The sequence below is a fragment of the Marmota flaviventris genome, chromosome 12 (genome assembly GCF_047511675.1).
Source record: "Marmota flaviventris isolate mMarFla1 chromosome 12, mMarFla1.hap1, whole genome shotgun sequence".
In the NCBI taxonomy this organism is placed as follows: Eukaryota; Metazoa; Chordata; class Mammalia; order Rodentia; family Sciuridae; genus Marmota; species Marmota flaviventris.
In genome coordinates, this window is record NC_092509.1 from 56,690,067 (window position 1) to 56,711,984 (window position 21,918).

Here is a 21,918-nt window from a genome sequence, read left to right on the forward strand (position 1 = left end):
AAAAATTCTCCAAATTTTCCTATGAACATTAAATTGTTTTGTACTTATATTTTATTTATTTATCTATCTATTTATTTATTATTGATTTATTTTTAGTTATACATGGTAGTAGAATCTATTTTGATTTATTTACTTCCGTTAATTAAATGGATATAATTTTGACTGTAAAACCACAGATAAAGAAAAATAATCTTGAAATCACATGTAACTAACAATGTACCATCAAGAAATATAAATTAAAAACATATAATGAGGGGCTGGGATTGTGGCTCAGCAGTAGAGCACTCGCCTAGCATGGGCGGGACCCGGGTTTCATCCTCAGCACCACATAAAAAAATAAATAAATAAAGGCATTGTGTTGTGTCCATCTACACCTAAAAAAATCAATATTAAAAAAAAAACATGTAATGAGTAGGATCTGTGTACTATTCTTTATTTTTAAAATCCATTTTATTCACAATGTAACATGTCATTGTGGTAAATTATCTAAAATCATCCTGTATCATCACATGATTTACGAATTATAGCAGAGGGCTGGGGATATACAGCTTAGTTGTTGGAGTGCTGGCCTTGCATGCACAAGGCCCTGAGTTCAATCCCCAGCACCACACATACAAAAAAAAGTTCACCTAAGAATCATTGCATAGTTCTATTAGTCATGAATAATTTAAAGAGATTTGTAATTTCCAATCACTGATTATTTAGATTTTTAATGTTTTGCTTCTATAAACATAATAAAAATTCTTATAAACCTAAAAAAAGTATGCATAGTACCTGATACTTAGTAAACATTCAGTAAATGTTAAGTTGCATTGAAAATAGGAAAATGCATAATTAGATATGACACATATTTGTGCAGCTCTACTGTGTGTTCATCACAAAGTTTCAAAAGTTGAAAAATATTTTGAGATAATTATTACTTTTTGCTGATTACTTAACTCTTTAATGTCAGAAAGGTGAAGGCTACTCTTTGACTTAGCTTACTCTAGTCAGGATGGACAGTATTGTTAAAGTGACAGGTTTGTTTTAATCCATTATCAATATTAACATTCCCAATTTGGCTATTATCATTTTCAGAATCATCTTTGAAAAAGAGTAAGAACTTGGTAGGTAAATGTGTAAGACAAGACTAGTTAATTAAATATTTTATTAAGTGGTTGCCAGGAAAAAAAAATCAGAATTATTTAGGTCCTTTTTTATTGTCATCTGTTTCAGTTTACTGCTACCAGTCTTTTGGAAAATAAATTGTCCATCACTTCAGATGGAGTGTTATTTTGTGGTTCACTGTTTTGTGCATGGGCCAGTGAAAATTTTATACCTGGTCTGGGCAACTGGTTCTTTACTGTCTCACTCTCTAGTTTTTCCTGAAAACATATAAACTTTCAATCTATCAAAAAAAAAGTGGCTTTGTATGTGTGTTTACATACTGGTGTGTTAATATAGTAGGCATTGGGAGTCTTCTCTGTGTAAATATTTGTAACATGCAGTGTTCTCCTTTCTCTGTTGAAGCACTCTCCATCCTGTACTCCAGCTAGCAAAGGCAGACGTGTAAGAGACTATTGCACTTTGTGTACCCATCCTGATGCCTTCTACCTCTGTCTCTTAGCCTTTTGCCTGTGATTGCAGAAGCTGTGAACATTTGTGTGATGTATTAGTACATTGATTTTGCATGCTTTTGCTGCTGCTCCTGCTTCTGCTATTGCTACTCTGCTTTCCTATATTTTCGCGGCTTTTTGTTTGTTTGTTTTTCCTGTTTTGGCTTTGGCCGCAAAGCTTTAAGAATGTTCATATAAATTTCTGTAACCAAAACACTAAAATAATCAGATATCATTTTTGTTTTGATGGGGGGAGGGCAAAAAAGTGATCCTAAAGAATACTTTCTAAATTAAATACAAAAAAATGAGTTTCTAAATAAGAATCTGATATAATCAGTGATGTAGAGATTTAGATTTCTATTACATAGGAAAAAACAATTAATTTGTATTATACAAAATTTATAAAAAGGATTTTGAACAAACTATAGATCTTATTGGCTATGGTTTTATGTAAATCACTTTTAAAGAAATCCTGAAGTTTTTTTTTTTAGTGTAGTTCAAAGGAATCCTCTTAAATATACATACAGATCTGAGGGAATAATGTTACTAATAAATTTTTTATATTCTAACATAATTCCAAGATTTTAAAACTATCTGAGCATACTTCCTATACGTATTATTAATAAACAATAAACATCGTTTATGTTAATGCTAGCTCCCATGTTTCTCAAATACTTTCTATATGTATTATTAATAAGTGATAAATATCTTCCTATGTTAATGCTAGCTCCATGTTTCTCAACCTGAAGTGGTTCCTCTACTACCCCATCCTGCAATATTCTGATGTGCCCATACTGGGGGATCTATATGTAGAAAGGTCTCAAAAGTTTTCTAAACCAGTCTCTATCCCAGCACCAGTCTCACACAGATACATACTTCTCAACCTGAAGCAATAGGCTAGTTGATACATTTTTTCAGATTTTCATATACTGTGTAAAATAGTAACATTTGAAAGGAAAGTCAGAAGTGATTTTTACCTGTCAGGTTCATGATTATTGGGATTGATCAACAGTTTAGTAGATAGAGTATTTGGATTTGGGAAGTTCTAGATCAGTTAATTCTCTGATTTATGGAGGAGATGGGAAGTAGTAGGGTGGCTCATTGCTTCCTGTGTCCATTCTGATGTGATAGAAGGTTGGTTGTCAAATAAAGCATGAATAGCTCTAGTATCACAGTACTATCAGAGTATTGTTTAATAATAAGCAGTTTAAAAATCATTCTGTGTTAGTAGAAAACTTTGAGTTCCACTGACATTAATTATTGGTCTGAGAAAAGATTGCTGGTTCAACAGATTTCTTTATTAATTTTGGGGATTTGTAGAGAGTTAAAACAATTAGATATTTGGATTTATCAAATTAATCTGGGCACATGTTAACTTACTTAATATAGCCTCTAGAAGGAAAGACTAAAATGTTGTGTGCCTAATTGTATTAAGTTTAAATCATCAACCTGTGAATTGATTAAGTTTATAATTGCTTCTTTTTCCATAAGATTATAATATAGAAAATTTGTTTTTCTAATTAATATGGCTTAGTTAATCTCACTTTGCCATGCAGACTTTAGAGGCCTTGACCATCTAAAACATTTCTCTAAATCATGAAATATGGAAAATTTTTTGAGGGAAATACCTATTAGAAGGTCTCTTTGTCTTTTATCTTTATTGTCTTTGTCTTTATTACATAGAATATGAATAAGCCATAGTGAACCAAAATTTACAGACATAAAATAACACACAGCTTTTTTAAAACTGAAGATAGGCTTGATTATCTGCTTTCTCAGTAATTTTTCCTGGCTTAACTATCTGACCAATAAAAATGCAACCAGTGAATATTGTAGTGTCTCTGAAGGAGATGATTGAAGAAGTATGAATTATTCAGTAATTAAATAGAAACTTCTCAATGGTTATTTTAGTCAGCTTTTTTGCTACTGTGACCAAAAGACCTGAAAGAACAATTTTGTTGTTGTTGCCCTATTTGTATTTTATTTAAAGAGAGGGTCTCACTGAGTTGCTTAGCTCCTTGCCATTGCTGAGGTTGGCTTTGAACTCGTGATCCTCCTCGTCTTAACCTCTGGAGCCACTGGAATTACAGGCATGTACCACTAAGCCCAGCCTGAAAAAAACAATTTTAAAAGAAGAAAAGCTATTTGGTGCTCACAGTTTCAGAGGTCTCAGTCCATAGATGACCAACTCCATTCTTTAGGGCCTGAAGTATGGCAGGACATCTTGGCTGAAGAGTGTGGTGGAGGAAAGTGGCTAAGGACACGGCCTTCAGGAAGCAGAGAAAGAATCCTCCTTACTAGGGACAAATTATGTACCCCAAAAGCACACCCCCAATGACCCATCTCCTCTGGCTATACCCTGAGTTAGACTATTGGAGGATTAATGCACTAATTAGGTTAAAGCTCTCATAAACCAATCATTTCATCTCTGAACTTTCTTGCATTATCTCACATATGAACTTTTGACAACATCTCACATCAAAACCGTAGCAGTGGTCCCTGGGACATACGGTATTATTCTAGTAGGACAAAATAGCTATTCCTAACAGTGAATTTCACATTATAGATCATGTTTTTAGATAAGTAAATGTGCAATGCTTTTATAAACTTTAAAATTCGCTGCAAAATGTGATAGAAATGATGACATTATTAAATAATAATTGCCGTATTCAAATTTTATGTGTTTAAGCCTCATTTTTAGTTTAAGTATTTTATAAATGATGTTATTTAATTAAGCATAGTATAATAAAAAATGTTATGAGTGGTTTACTCTGAATACAGATGGTTAATGAGAGTTTCATAGGGTTTCCATTAATAGTGAAAAATACTGATGTCTCATTTTAGAAAATAATATGCTCCACACCCTAAAGGAACAATCTGAAATGAAATGACAAACAAAACTTTGTTATACTTTCTTAGACATTTCTCCAGAATGGGTTCTCAAATCAATATACTGAAAAGAAAATTTTCCTTAAAGAGATACAAGTTACATTGTTTAGTAAGATTGCATAATCTTCAGTAATTTGTTGTTATGATTTGCTTTATATGGTAAAATATTTACTGTTTTCTGAGTGATACTGTATTTCTGTTACACTGTGGTTTTTATTGTCATAAGCTCAATTAACAGAAATAGTTATTTCACTGAAGATTTGAGATTTATAAATGTTCTGAATGTAAAACATTAGGCTAGCGGCTGGAGATACAGTTCAATTAGTAGAATTTTAGCATTGCATCCACAAGGCCCTTACAATCCCCAGCACCACACACACACACACACACACACACACACACACACACACAAGACTACTTGCTCCTTTGTCTTCTAAAATATTTCTAGCTAAAGGATAAATAAAATTTTAAAAATTGAATATTTTTCTGTTAACTTAGAATTTTATATTTACTAATACAAATGGAATGTTAAATGCAAGCTGTTGTTTACTAAGTTGATCATTTATAGTTCATATTATACTTTGGTATCTTTTACTTAAAATAAGGTCTCTTATTAGAATATTGCTACTTAAACAAATCTGTAATTATTAGGGGATAGAAAAGGCCCACTGATGCATACTCGAGATGAAATTTTTAGTTATTTTTATTATTTCTAGAAAAAAAGTAGTACATAATTTAAGAAATTCTTGAGATGTAAGTGATCTAAAAATCAGACATTTGCCTGACCCTGAAAGATTAAAAAAACCAACTTTCAATTTTACTGTACAGTATACTCTAAAACTACATTGTAAGGAAAGTCCTAATGGATTCAGGGAACATTATAGACTTTTAGTATGACAGTGCTGTGCATTGTGGACAATATTAATATTCAGCTTTTCTGCCTTTTTAAATTAATAACAGAGTTAAGTAAAAATAAAACTGGAGTATAGTAGATATCTGTAATGCTTATTCATCAAAGTAACTTATTAAAATGTATACTTAAGAAAAAATTTGTTAACCAAAGAATAGGAAAAATTTATTTGTTCTACAGAAGAGTGTTTCTTAATTATTTTTTCTGAGTGGATTGCAACTTAGAAATATAGAGTGAATTGCTTATGCCATTTAGTTAAAATTTGTTTCCAGGGTCTTTGGACAAAATCAAAGTATACTGTCCAATGAATATTAGCTATTTATTGCTTTTTTGCTGTTTTTCCTTTTTATCATTTCTTTTTATAACTATAAATTCAGTTTCCAAATTAACATTTATCTCTTGCTTTGGTTGTATATTATATTTATTAAGTTTTGGTATATTAATAATTGCTTATACTTAGTACTATAATATTTTTCTTGATGCAAAGAGTTTAACTTCCATAGTTTAATAATGATGATTATGTTAGTTTTTAAAGTTTTAATGTTATCAATTGGTTGCTTTGCTGCTGTACTACATCTGAATCATTCCCAACTAATTATTGAAACTGATTTTAGGCTAGGTTGAATTCTAACATGTGATCATTGAATATCCTGAAAGTTTAATTGAATTGTCTTTTAATGTTTAGAATAAGCCATTGATTGCTATGCATGGTAAGCATTTGATTTTATTAATTAAAATAATAACATGTTGAAAACCATAGTCCTGTTTAAAACTTTGATGTGAAAATATTTGATATTGTATTTTTTCTTATTGGTATTATTAAAGCACATATGAGATTGTTTATACTGGCAGTAATTCAGAAATGAAATGAAATATTGCAATTCTAATGTCATTAGATAGCCACTTCAACTATAGTCTTTAGAAAACCTAGAATATTTTTTAAAGTTTGATGGTCAAAATTTTTGTCTTTTTGCCATGATTTTACTCAGCTTTAGTAAACTTTGTTCCTTATATTTATGAGAAACACACATTTGAAAGTAAAGTGGTTATTTTTAAACTTTAACTCTATATTCATTTTCAAAAGTCCAGAGTTCAGCTTCTTGATATGTTCTGTTAATGCCATCTCAAAATATTATTCCAATATATTTACTTATTTTTTAAATTTTTAAAAGAAAAATAACTTGATTTTTATTTAATCTGAAATCAATTTTTACCTTAACAGCATGCAACTCTATAAAGCAAGTATCATAATTTCCATAATTTTATTTTATTACAATTGATATTGGTTATATTTTTAATTTAAATATTTCTGTTTCTGGATATAACCAGGTTTTACCTCAGTCAGCTAAGAAAATCATTTTTTTTGCTTGGATTGTGGCTCAGTGGTAGAGCGCTCACCTAGCATGTATGAGGCACTGGGTTCCACCCTCAGCACCACATGAAAATAAATAAAGATGTTGCATTCATCTACAACTAAAAAATTTTTTAAAAAAAGAAAGTCATTTTTAAAATCTATTCTCCTTTATATTGCTTTATTTCATTTTTTATTAAGATGAATAAAAAGACTTTAACAAATGAGAGTAATTCTTCAGATGAACCAAAAGTTGTGTTTTAAAAGCCTCAGAAGTTTTAAGAGTAATGTGAGAGACTTAATCGATAGTGGATTTTTTTCCCCTTTCTCTTGTATCTAGACTTAATCGATAGTGGATTTTTTTCCCCTTTCTCTAGTATCTATCCCACTGTCATAATGTCACATTTTCATAGGGTCATAAAACATGCCGATAAATGTTTTAACAACTGTGGGGCAATGGTAACCCTGCTTTTGAGGGTTGCTAATTTTGTAATGTAAACCCCTTATTAGACTGCATACTGACAAAATGGCTTGAGGCAGCATATTTTGATTTCAGAGCAGGACAATATAAAACATTGTGCTCCACTTGTATGGGCATGTGTTTATATGGCTCAAAGAACAGGCCTGCTGTAAAATTTTAATTATTCCTAGTGGAAACAGCAAGTTCTTTTTCATGTTTAGAGTTTTTAAGTCATTGGACCCAGAGGTACAAACCCATTGTTACTGTGACAGACTGTGTCAGTCCGTCCTATCACAGCATTGCCTTTGGCCCAGGATTTAGAAACTCTAATAAAGTTTTCTTTAAATGTTCCCTTTTTTACACATAAAAAACCTTTTACTTGAACACTTCTTTGAAATGTTATGAGATAATTATTTGAGTTACTTTTAAGTTCTTGGAAGTATAAAATGTGTCAGTACTCCTTTGCTTATTCCCTTGTAACTGAACTTCCCCTCTCCCTGTGCACACTTATTCATCTTACAATTTTTATCATCTTATATAAACAAAAAGGAAGAGATTTTTAGAAAGTGAAAGACATTTCTGCCTTATTCCCAGCCTAGTATCATATTTTAGATTAATAACTTAAATAGATAATCGTCTCCAGTGACTACCCCTGAATAAAACTATGAACTGGGCAAAAGTTGTCTTTAGTATCATTTTCTTCTTTTATAGTCTTTTTCCTGGCCAGAGGTCACTATCAAGAAGGGAGATAATGTGACTTGGCCTCCATAATCATAAAGTTATATTGAGTACCCTTGCCATAGAGATAACCCCTGATAGACTAAAAAGAATGCTAAATGTGGAGTTGAGAGACAGGATTCAGACTTGGCCCTTCAAATTCACAAAGCATATTAGTTGTAAGTAATAATCCATGTTACACAACAGCTGATATTTAGCTGGTAAGCTTCAGTTCAGTAGCTCCAGAATTTAAAATATTGAAATATTTTCCTAGCATTTGGTGATTAACTGCTGGTCCAAGTCCCCTCGATGCCCTCATGGAGACCCTTCTTCTCTCCCCACTTCTCCTTAATCTAAAAATTAAAGGTCTAAGTCCTGGTAGTGGTTACATTGACCAGCCACCAAAGCCTTGCCACCATAGTGCCTGCCTATACCCACCACCCTGGGAGGCTACACTTGGGGGTACCTGTAGAGGGACCCTCTAATGTTGCCAGCTTAGTAGTCTATTTCTCCCACACATCCATCATATTATAGAAATTCCCACTTTGAACAAAAGTTAACTGTTTTACATAAACAACACATCATAAATCCAGAAGAATATTCTACTTCAGTTGTACATGGGAAAATATCCTCAACTTGAGAAAATGATTTGTACATTTAGAGAACAAAGTCATGTGCCAGAATTCTGTGGAGCTGAAATCAAAGCTAAAAAGTTAATTTTGGGAAAACCTTTTCTCTCCCGAGTTTGTGTATTCTCAGTCATTGATGATTCAACCTAGAATTTTAAGAAGTTTTATTCACTTAGTTTCAAATTTAAGGGTCATTATTCTTTTAATCATCGAATAATTCTGTTTTGTCAAGACATAGTCTCATGACTGCGTCTAAATCATCCATCAGTGACAGTTATAAGAAGGGAAAATAATTTTATGTACTTAAATTACTTAGCCTCTGATGCTGTTTTTTTATTGATTTGTAACTTCTGATCATAGCATTGTTCTTTTTATACAATATATTTAAAACAAATTTCCTAACCTGTTTTCCAAATTGTCTTTATTGCCTTTTATTTTAAAAACTCAATCCTAGTAATTTTGAAAATTGCCAAATGGACTAGATGCTCAATCATTGTGCTTTATAACATCTTTTAAATTTTAATTCAAAGCGTTTCAATTTCTGAAAGTACTTGGCTTAAAGGGTATAAGTGAGTATAAGTGCTGGATTTCTGCTGCTGCAAAATTAAAAGGAATTGACTTAAGTGACAAGCACAAAGCTGATATTAGCTTCTTTTGCTTTCACTAATGTCTAATAAAAGAACAAATTTAATTTTTATCAAGGACAAAATTATGTCTGATCTGCAACATTTACTTCACATGTATGATTTGCTTTGTGAAATAAAAAGTTCTATAAGGAATACAAATATTGATTATGCAGTAGACATCAGTGCTCAGAGTAAGAGATGAGCAATGAAGGTTATCACCATGCCTTTGGTTAATTTCTGTTATCTTAACCCTTGATTATATTAAAGCTAGTGGTTATGCTTTTGTGTAATGAAATATCACATCCCTAACATGAATATTCAAACTGAAGTTATTGTCCTCCGTTTTCAAGAAATGTTGTCATAATCATGCCTTATAGGAATTTTCTAAGAGCTACACAATATTTAAAAGTGATTTCTTGGGTTTTTGTTTTTCCTGACTTATTTTCCTAGACTGATCCCATTGAAAACACTTATGTATGGAACCTGAGCATCAAGTATGTAAACATCCAGTCAAGGTCCACATCTCCTTCCATATCTAGTGAAGCTGAGCCAGTTAAGGTGCTTCATTGGAGCAACCTTGCTCCCCTTTTCTGACACTTGTGTCAGAAAAGGGAATTGGAGGGGGAAAAAAAGTGAAATCTATCTTCTGTTAATCAAATAGATTTTGTAATAAGTTAGAGGTCATTATTTTTTTAATTTTTTTTTTTTTAGTTGTAGATGAACACGATACCTTTATTTTGTTTTATTTTTATGTGGTGTTGGAATCCAGCCCTGTGCCTCATGCATGCTCAGCAGGCGCTCTACCACGGAGCCATAACCCCGGCCCTAGAGGTCATTACTTTTAAATGATAATGTAGCTAGGAATAGAAAATGAATTAGAAAATTGTTCCCCTAAACTTACCTAAAATAGACAAAAATATAACTCTATTAGTAATCTCTCTACATGGTATAGAACTATGTGGAACACAGGATAGTTTTATGTAAAGGTTAGAATTAACAGATACAAATTCTGAAGGTATATGCAATGCAGGTGACATTCTCACATTTTAATTCTTATAATAAACTTAATAAACCATGATATAACTAATCTGTTACATCATAAGCACGGCTTAAAAATAAAATTGCCACTGCTGGCAGCTGAATATTTTATTCTGACTGCTGAATCCACCTCAGGTACTCACTTAACTAAACTGTGCCGTGCCCTTTAATAGTACCAAAAAATGTGTTGTTTTTACACTTCATGTCGAGCCATGGCTTTTAACAGCCAATTGGCTGGTTTTCTCACCAGAGACAATTTCCTGAACAGGTTAGACAATATGTTGTGTCTCAGTTCATGCTACCTGCCTTGTGACACAGTCCTAGTTTTTCACTTAGCATCACAGTTCCTGCAGAGCTCATTTGCTTCCCTCTTTGTGATCAACAAAACTGTGTCTAGCTATCCACAGGAGCAGATGGTTCAGTGAAAGAAGTTGTCTTAAGTGTGAACTGTAGTCATGACTTGTTTCCCAACTATGATACAGTCCTCAGACTGGTTAATGAGACCCTCAGTATTTTTAGTTACAATTGTTTCAATATTTGGGGTTAATGGAATTTTATTTTAATGATAAAACCTTTCAGGCATACACAGAATAATATAATAAATACCTATCACCCACAGATTTAACAGATAAGAATATTTTATTTTACTTTTTCAGTTTTTTTTTTTCAAACAAAAAATATTCCAGAACCAGTTAATGTCTTCCCTTACACCATTCCTCTCTTTTTCCCAGACATATCTCAATATCTAGAATCTGGATGCATATCCCCTTCCTTGGTTTCACCTGTTTATTTCATTTGTATCCATAAACAATATATGGTAATGTTTGTCATGTATTTAAAATTTGCAGAAATGTTAACTGTGTCCTTCTGCATCTTTTTTCATTCATAAGTATGCATTGAGGTTTAATCATACAGATACATGTCCATTTAGTTCATTCATTATAACTGCGGCATAATGTTTCATTGTTTGAATATGCCACAGCTATTTATCCATTCTTCTGTTGTTGGATATTTAAGTGGCTTCCAGTTTTTTATTACTATAATCAGCACTGAAGTGAACCTCTTAATATCTATCTACCTTTGCAAATGTGCAGTTTGTTTAGCATTTATACATAGAAGTGGAGTTACTGGGCTTTATGTATTTTTGGTTTTAACTAGATCTTACCAAACTGTTTTCCATAGTGGTTGAACCTGTTTTCATTCCTACCAGCAGTGTGTGAGAGTTCCCTGTTTGCCCACATCCTTGCCATAGCTTGGTACTATCAACTATTAACTTTTGTCAATCTAATAGGTATAAAGTAACATTTTTTGTTTTAACTTGTTTCTGTTTTCTAATATATCTTTTTAGAAAAGCATCTCTTTTTATATATGTTTGTTGGCTATGGATGATTTGCCTGTTAAAGTTTTTGTCCATTGTTCTACTGACTTACTTTTCCTCTTGTTTTATAAATGTCCTTTATATATTCTGGATACTAATTCTTTGCTGGCTATATGCATTGTAAATATTTTCTTCTGGTCTTGGTTTATTTTAAAATTTTATTTGTGGTATCTTTTGTGTTGCAGAAATTTTCATTTTAAAGTAGTCAGTTTTATCAGTCATTTCCTTTGTTATGCTTTTTTATGCAGTTTTTTTAAAGCAGTTCTTTTGCAGTGCAGAGATTATGAAGATTTTCTTCCATATTTTCTTCTAGGAGTTTAAAACTTTGGCTTTTATGACCTTAATGAAACTGAAATATATTGTTATATATAATAGAAAGTGGGATTCTAATCTGTTTTTCCCATATCAACATCTGGCTCTTTTATATTTCCCCTCCTTTGATTTGTAAACCCAACACTACTTTGTGTGCATGGGTCCGTTGGAGTTCTCTTTCTCTTTCACTGCCCTTTTGCTTATTTCTGCACTGATACCAAATCATCTTATTTATTCTAGCCCTAAAATGATTCTTGATACCTGGTGTAGTGAGCCACCCAAAAAAAAACTTGATTCTTTTTCATCTTGACCCTTTGGTTTTCCATATTACTTTTAGTATTAACTTGTCAAGTTCCACGTGGGGCTTTTGATTGGAATTGCATTGAACTTATAGATTTATTTGAAAAGAATTGACATCTTCATGATATTGGGCATTTCTGTCTATGAACATGATATGCATAGTTGTTGGTTATTCTTTTACATCCTTAAATAAGGTTGCATTACTTTCAGTGTACTCCATGTTATTAGATTTGTTCCTAGGTATCTTAAAATTTTATTACTCTGATGAGTGGGATCTTTTTAAATACTTTATTTTAAAAGTTAGGCATTGCTTATCTTTTTAAACTCTGTTGATCTTGTATCCAGCACCTTTGCTTGACTCTTTTTTAATTTACAAACATTTCTTGAACTTTCTATAGAATTCTAATGAAAGTTTTGTTTACTGTTAATTTTTTTCATTAACTTTTACATAGATTTTTCAGTGTTTACTTTCTTATCTTTTAAATTTATCCTCTCAAATGTTGAATTATAGATTGGGTTCAAGCTATTCAAAAGGAAATATAGTTCCAGTTAGAACTAAACTCACAGTTAAACAGAAGATCCTAAAAAACACACTGAATTCCATTTTAAGGCTATACTGAATGTCAAATAGTCTATTTTTGGAAGTTATATGTAATAAAGACAAAGAGAGACCATCAGTTTTTCTCCTAATATTTTTAAATATTAAAATTAGGATATAAATTATTTTCTTACTTGCTTAATATTCTAAAAGGATGTTATTTCTCCTCTTTTTTTTAATATTTTTCTAATTAAGTACTGTCTCTTTGTCATGTCCCCCACACCCAATAACATCCAATAAATCAATGATTTATTTCAAAGAAATAGCTTACAATAATACCTCATAAAACTGTTTGCCTACTAATAAAGATAATAGTTTGTAACTAAATTTGTCTTAAATTCAGAATTCCAGTAATTTTAAATAATTTAACTCTCTTATTTGGTAATTAATTTTTTACAAAATCCCACTAATCTCTACCTGTATATTCAAATCCACAGAGTTATTTGTATTCCACACATTTAATGTATGTTCTAAAAATGGAGGTCAAGTAGTAAAAAGGAATCTTCTAAATATTTTTATTATAAATAAAAATCAGATACTTTTTAGGGTGAATATATCAAATTCATAGGAATGGAAAGTTAGTATCCTCATTTTTATATGTAGGTTACATGCTCTGATTGTTTGATTTGGTTTGGTTTTCTTCCATGGATTTTCTTTTCCAAATTATTCATTTTAAAGTTTCCAGACTGAAATATTTTTTACTAATTGAACAAATTTCATTGTAGACATTGCAGACTAAAATTTAAATGATCAGTACTCTGAGAATTTCAACTTCGATGAGATTAACTAGTAGAACTCTTTGCCTAATTGATGTTTGTTCATTTCTATTTACTTTGGTTTCTTTCTAGTTATGTTTAAGATAAATGAAATGTTTCATGACATTTGTTTCCCTTTTTGCCTCTGGGTTCAGATTGCAGACAGTGCTCCACTTCCAGTTCACACACCAACCTTAAGGAAAAAGGGATGCCCTGGTTCAACTGGTTTTCCACCTAAGGTACTCTAGTTATAAACATAATTTGTTCAAAAAAAAAAAAAAAAAAGGATAGTGGATTTCTTCTGCTTGTTTATATACTATGCTTTTAATTCTGATTTCTTCAAAGTTAAAAACATAAAAGCATGGAAGGAAAATAAACTCACTATGAATGGAAATAATCACTAATGAGAAAGGTAGGAAGCTTGTACAGTTTTTGGATTTTTTTTTCCTGTCCTAAATTCAGTGTTTTAAAGTCTAAGTAAGGTGTAATGCTTCTTCCAGAAACTACTCTGGATTGTTGCCTGAGGAAAACATTAAGTTGAGGTCTCCAATGCAAGGATCTGGAATTGGGGTTATTAAACAAAGCACTGAGAAAGAGAAATGTTTAGTGAAAAACTCAGTTGAATCTATCTTGCTTCCCCCCTCCCTTCATTCTAGTCAATTGACTATGACACGTGTATTATAGAGAATAGAACATAAAGATTTAGTTGCTTATCTCAGATTCCTACAAAGAAATTCTAGAAATTGGAAAACTGAAATGAATTACCTCTCAAAAACATAAACCTTGGATAATTCATAGAATGAGAGAAAGATAAGCAAATCTGAAAAAAGTATAAGTGGTATAAAAGAAAGACCATAAACTGAATAATCTATGCCCATCAAGAGAGTAAAAAACCCAAGAAAAAGCAAATGTACGTTCAAATCTTAGAGAAATTTACTATGGCCTCTAAAAGCAAAGAAACCAAAGGAAAAGCAGATGTACATTCAAAACAGTCCAAAAATAATGTAAATAGAAACACAGTGTGGAGTGAGCATGTATTGGTCTTGCCTGGAGAAAAAGTGCATAGATGATATTGTCTGGTGGTTAACATTTTAAATCCCTGGCCAGACTTCCTAAATTAGCAGTATAATCTCGAGCATGTTGTTTACCTTTCTGTGCTTTCATTTCCTCATTCAAAAAAAAGAGACAATACTAATACCCATTTAATTGAATAGTTTATGAGTTTTAGACAAATTTAATGTTTGTAAAGAACCTAGAATGATTATTGGCATAATATACATTGTAAGTATATTTATACTTGTAATATCATATAAAATGTCAAATAAATAAATGTTGGTAACTCAGTAAGGAAATTAAGCATAAGCATGGATCTTCATAAGTGGAAGGGAATAAATAGGATATTAGTAAGTAAAAAGTATAAATTTTAAACCTTTGAAAGAAAATAGTCATTGAAAAAGAGTAAAGAAAGGAAAACATGATGACTTGGTACTCCTGCTGTGTAATAAATTGTCTGAAATCTTTTTTTTTTTTTTTTTTTTTTTTTTGGTACAGGGGATCAAACTCAGGGGCACTCAAGCACTGAGTCACACTCCCCAGCCTTATTTTGTATTTTCTTTAGAGACAGGATCTCACTGAGTTGCTTAGCAGAACTTGCGATTCTCCTGCCACAGCCTCAGCCTCCCAAGCCACTGGGAATACAGGTGTGCCACACCACATCCAGCAAATTATCTGAAATCTTAATGTATTGAAACAACCCCTTTTTATGCTTACAAATTATTGGGCTATGAATTTTGGAATGATTCATCTGGGAAGCTCTTATTAGGAGCTTTCCATGTAGTTGTAGTTAAATAACAGCTGAGACTGCCATCATCTGAAGATTCAACTGAGCTGAATTGTTCACTTCCAGGGGTAGGCATTTGATGCTGGCTGTCATTCAACCGCTTACAGTCTTTCCAGTATGACAATGCTAGTCTTCCTACATGGCAGCTGCCTTTCCCCAGAGTGAACATGCCAAAAGAACCAGGTATAAGCTGCATAGCTTAAAGTAAAGACATATGAAAGGTAGAAAAGGAAAGTAAAGGACACAGGTGTATACTACACATAAAACAAACAAGTATAGATTAAGTTATTTTCCCATACACTCTAAAATGTAAATGAATAGGAACAAATCACCAGCATCTATAAGACCTTTGTGGTATTTAAAGTTATATTTGTGTAAATTGAGATAAAGCGAAGTGACTTATAATGACCCTTGGCTACAAAACTATCAAGGGAGCATTAAGTACTCCTGGAAAGATCTGAGGACAGTAGCAGAAACTGGGAAGGGACTTCTCAAGTGCCATTCCACAGTAAGCATAAGGAGATATAAGTAGAGGAAGATCTGGCAGTGCTAAAGTTAGGAGTTCTCAAAACTAACAAATTAGAAATGCCTTTCCAGATCAAAGTCCTGTCCTATGGAGAAATAGTTGGATGTAGATTCAAAATTGAATAGGACAGGGAAGAAAAGTGGGAGTCCAAATAGATAAGAAGAGGGATTAAAGATCTTAGAAAGTATGATATCATGTATATGTTTTTTTCATTTTATGAAAATAACAGAAAAGGAAATCTAGAGCTATGGAGCTACAAAAACTATCCTGGCCCACCATTTCCACATAAAAGGATAGGGAAAGTAAAAGGTAAAACTGATCAACTGAAAAGAGTTACAGTTAAATCTCACACAAAATGATTACATTTTAAAAAGAATAAGGTATAAAATATCTTAATAAAAAATAAAAGTCTGCCAATCAAAGAGTGTTTGTTTCAGGTTGGGGTTGTGGCTCAGTGGCAGAGCGCTTGCCTAGCATGTATGAGGCACTGAGTTCAACCCTAGAAGCACCATATTAAAATAAATAAAATAAAGTATTCTGTCCATCTACAACCAACAAAAAGGTGGTTTGTCTCTACAAAACCAGTGAAAATTAGTGGATAGTGGGGTATGGAAGCATCCATCAGTGTTAAGATTTTGTGTTTAACCCCAGAACCAAAAAAGAGAAGAAAGGGGGAATTACAGTGAATATTTCAAAAGAAATTTATTTCTCAAATAATAGAAACTTAAATTTAAAAAATGAGAATTCTAAACCTTAAAAGCGAAGGTTGTTTGGAAAAAGGAAAATTTGAAAAAAGAAGATAAAGCATTTAGGAGAAAACTACAATTTAAAATACAATGTGATTTCAGGAATATAGGCTAGTGTACAGGGAATTCAAGAACAAATATACTAGCAGGTAATGCCTTGCAACAAATAGATAAAGAGGTGGATTTTTTAATTTAGCGAAGAAATGAGCAAAGAGGTTAAAAAAATTTAAGAAAAAGCAATAGAAATACTGGCAAAGAAGAGCCAACATTTTTTATAATAGGAGTCCCAGAAAAAGAACATGAAGCAATGGAAAATACTAAAAAGTTAGTCAAGAAAATTTCCCCAAACAAAAGAAGACTTGCATCTCAAATACCAGGATGTGCAGCATAGCTGAGAAAATCAACCAAAATAACATATTCTAGTGAACTGTTACTGGTCTTTTTAAAAAAAAAAAAATTTTTTTAGATATAGATGGACATAGTATCTTTATTTATTTTTATGTGGTGCTGAGGATTGAACCCAGGGCCTCATGCATGCTAGGCAGGCACTTTACCACTGAGCTACAGGCCCAGCCCCTGTTATTGGTCTTTAAAGAAATGCATTAAAAGGCAAGAAGATTGGTCTCATCTGATGATGAGATTATCATCAGATTTTTTTTCAGTGGCTTCACTATGCTGGAAAACAATGGAATGATATATTTAATATACCCAAGGAAATTATGAGTCAGAGTTTTAAGAAGCTAAGTTGTTTTGTTGTGGTGGTTTTGTCTTTATTTTTATGACTGAGCTATTGCCCTAAGATTTGAAGGATACAAAAGCATCCTCCAAAATACAAAGCCGCAGAAAAATGTGTAAGAGTTCAAGAAATGGTTCCACAGTCTTTCTGAGGAATGTACTAAAAAACAAGTTTCAGATAATCAAAATAATAAGACACCAGGTAATTTGAGAGTCAGGAGGTGAAATAAGGGTCTAGAGTTAAATACAGAATGGTTCAAAATGCTGGTCTTCGTGGTGCATGCCTTTAATCCCAGCTACTCAGGCTAAGGCAAGTAGGATCCACCAGTTCAAGGCTAGCCTCAGCAACTTAGTGAGACACTGTCTCAAAATAAAATATTAAAAGGGCTGGGGATATAGCTCAGTGGTGAAGCATCCCTGGGTTCAATTCCCACTACCACCACCCACCCCACCCCCCAAAAAAAAGAAAAGGAAAAATAGCTTTTACTTCAGAATGATTTAAAATCCACATGAAGCATTAAACTAGCTCTCAAAACATAACTATTCTACCCTGCCATATGTTAATTTTGTAGATCACTTAAACCAAAGAGACCACACAAACTCAGCAACACTGGATTTGGTGAAAGAGAAAAATATCAAATCACAAATAATGAGACTTTTAAATAAAAAGTCTACAAACAAAACGATAAGATTCCAAATGCCTTTCCCTTGCTTATCTCCCAAGATATTGGCAGTTGGGGTTATACCCCCTCTCCCCTCTCTCCTTGGACGATACCAGTAGATTCTCTAAAGAAATAGGCCCAGAAAGTATCTATAGATAATGGCATTTGAGGGTCCTCCGTGAGATGGCAGATCGTCTCTAAACAAACACAAATAAGTGCATGCACACTCTCTCTCACATACACACACACATATACCCCTTTCTATATAGCTTTTTTCTGTCTCTTAAAAATGTTCAGATTCTCAAGAATCAGCAAGCATTTTAGTAAATTCTCTAACAAAAGAAAAAGCAGAACAATGTTTTTGTATGTTTCTTGTTAGAGGAAAAAGAAGCTGTGAAGAAAGCAGAAGAAAACAAAAATAACTATCAGAGAACATGAGGTCTTTGGAAAATTAAAAATGTTAACCATTTTAAAAATTCAGTAAATGAATTAGGAGATAAATTTTAGAAAATCTCTTAGAAAGTATTTTATCCAGGCACAGTGGCACGCACCTATAATCTCAGCATCTTGGGAGGCTGAGGCAGAAGTGTTGCAACTTCAAGCCCAGCCTGGACAACTTGGCAAGACCTTTTCTCAAAATGAAAAATATAAAGGACTGGGGATGTAGCTCAGTGGTAGAGCACCCCACCCTGGATTTAATCCCTAGTACCACCACAAAAAAAAAAAAAGGAAAAATAAAATATTGTAAAAGGTCACATAGAAATTAGAAGAGAAAATAATATAAGAAATCAGTATTCAACAAATAGAAGTTCCAGAATAATACATTTTTCCATAACTGAAAAATTTAATGCCTTTTTTACCCAATTTTTTCCCCTCTTCTAACTATCCTTTCAAGAATTATCAGAAATCAAGTATTTACCAGGATGCAGGGAACAGGGATCTTAGATCAGAAACAAAATAATCTATTAAATTTAATGTAGGATTAAATTCATGTTTCTTTCTGTTTCTGTTCTTCACCCCTCCCCTAAAACAAAACCATAGTACTATTGTGTATTGCCTAAAGATTGATGACATCAGAATAATGATTTTTAAATTAAGTTGTATGTTAATACTATTCTCAGTTGAGATTAGTGAAACATGGACCCCTTAATCTTTAATAGTTAAACTAACCCACCTTCTCCCATAATTTAATCAGCACCTGCCAGTTGGATGGTTGGTCACCCAAAGTTATTTCTCTGCCAAAACATTGTTTTTTGTTAGCACCACTTTACTCAGATTTGTGACAGCCTGAATAGATCTCTGGGGAAGAGGGAGATGTCTTGGTAGTCTTTTAAAAAAGAAGAAAAAGAATGGAGTTACTTTGAGCAATTGATTAATTCTTTCAGACATATTTGAAGTAACAGCCAAAAATAAATAAATAAATAACTGTGGCTGTGACAAATTTGTTGATAATTCTTCACAATACCCAAGAAACTACCTAAAAGTTTTATATTTATTATACACTTTATTCCCTTAATAATGGTAGTTACATCATTCTATGTAAAAGATAATCTACTGCTTCTTTTTTTAAACTTGTCTTGTAAAAAAATCCTATCCCAGTTGAAGAGAGCAGCTTTTGATTTGGCTTTGGGATTTTGGGGCGGTGCTTGGGAGCACACTGCCTAGTGCATGTTAGGCAAGTACTCTACCACTGAGCTACGTTCCTAGTCACCAGAATTTATTTTTACTTAAATTTCAGTTTTGAATATTCTTTGTGATTTTTCTAATATATTAACCTAAACTAAGTACTTCATAACTTTCATCATTACTGACATTTATTGGACTATAAAGAGTAGTATAAATTACACATGAATAATTAGTGAATTTTGTTTTCATAAAGAAGTAAATGTTTTTAAGTACTTACTATGTTGTGTCAGTCATTGTTTGAAAGTCTTCATTTATAAGTAATATTTATAAATATTTAATATTTATACTCATTTAGCCACCTCATGAAGTAGATATTATTATTGACCCTATTTTATATATAAGGAAAGTGAGATACAGAGGACTGAAGTGATTTGCTCCTGAGTTTATACAGTTGTGTAAAGGAAGAGTTATTATTGTAATTCTTTTAAAACATGCTAAGAAATAATTTGGAGAAGAAAAGAATATTCCAAGGAGATAAAGTCTATATTGGGTTGTCACTGTGTACATCAAGCAAGACAGAAGGGCTGGGGATATAGTTCATTGCAAGGTCCTAAGTTTAATACTAAGTACCACAAAAGAAAAAAATTTGTTGCAATCAAGACAGAGATCTTTACTAGACTTTCAGTAAGAAATTTCAGGCTGACATCTGTCTATGGTATAATAGGTGTGTATTTTTATCAGCTCAAGTATAAGTTATACTGCCTCTTTCCATGAGAAGAAACAGATACTTATAGCCTCTCATTTGTTCTTGCTTGCAGAAGATGAAATACATGATTTACAGTAGAAATAAGAGGTTTACATGATTCTTTTTATTCTTCTAAGAAGGTATAAAGCATATTAAAACTATATTTGTGTATATAAATTATTAAAATTTTACTTAACTCTGCCAAGAATAATTCAAAGAATTTACAGAAATTCTGAAGCCAAGACTTATGAGCAAAACCAAAATGCTACTGTCTGCTTTATACACTTTCCAAATGATATTCAAAAGCAATTATCATTTAACTTAGATTATTTTAGCTTGTTCTAACTTAGTATTATCTCATATAATTGTTTAAAGAGTATAAGCTGTGAGAAGATGCTATGAGAAATGGAAAGAATTCATTCTTCTGTTTAGTAAACATTCTAGTAGATTGTTATGGGACATAGTGACTAACATTACAGAAATCTTTAAATAATCAATGTATGTTTTTTTATCAATGTTTTGCAGCGCAAGACTCACCAGTTTTTTGTAAAATCATTCACTATTCCTACTAAATGTCATCAGTGTACCTCTTTGATGGTGGGTTTGATAAGACAGGGTTGCTCATGTGAAGGTAAGAAAAATTGGAAAAATTGACTAGTTTGAGCACCACTTTGTTATAACATTTCTACCTAAATTGTAATTGAGTAACTTTATTCTCTTTAAAAGACATACAAATGTTTGTTTCATTTAATCATTTGCTTTTCTCTGGATAACAAGAATATAGATAATATAACTGAGCACTTGCTAAAGTCTTTTGGATATTAGAGAAATTAGACAAATGTTCCCTAGAAATATTTTTTAGGGGAGATATATTTGAATATGTTTAATTCATCTTTGTTTCATTATTTGGGTAAATTAATGGCCCCCCAAACCATTAACCTATATGACAGAAGCCATGGAAGTTATCCTTGGATATATTCATTCAATTTTAACATTGTTTATTTTCAGAAATTAAATATTTGCCACTATGCCTTAAAAGAAAGTTTATTCCTAGTATTAATAGTAGAAGTTTTTCCTCCTCATTCATTGGTTTACCTGTCATGTATTTTTGGAATGCTTAGTGCGAAGGACAAAGGCGCTACACTTGTGGAGCTCACATTTTGAGAGATGGGGGTGAAAGGATCAGGGGTCATTTAAATAGAAAAACCAAGCCTATTTGTTTGAGTACTACTTTATGTTTCCTAGATCTCTAAAATGAAAATGATTTAAATGATAATGGGATATATTATCATTTGTAACTTTTAGAAATATGAATTCTTTTTTAACTTTTCATAAATGTATTTATTTCAGTTATATATGACAGCAGATTACATTTTGACTCATACACAATTGCAGCACAACTTTACATTTCTATGATTGTACACGATATAGCATCACACCATATGTGCAGTCATACATGTACCTAGGGTAATGATGTCCA

General features: G+C 32.1%; 1 protein-coding gene across 5 annotated transcripts in view; it reads left to right on the forward strand.

The window, feature by feature from the left end:
• Cdc42bpa (CDC42 binding protein kinase alpha) overlaps positions 1–21,918 on the forward strand; it is a 301,602-nt gene that overhangs the window by 241,715 nt on the left and 37,969 nt on the right. For all 5 annotated transcript variants that reach the window (XM_071600007.1, XM_071600005.1, XM_071600008.1 and 2 more), the window contains 2 exons: positions 13,714–13,797; positions 20,964–21,069. In XM_071600007.1, the coding sequence (XP_071456108.1) occupies positions 13,714–13,797; positions 20,964–21,069 (190 nt within the window). The remainder of the gene's footprint in view (positions 1–13,713; positions 13,798–20,963; positions 21,070–21,918) is intronic.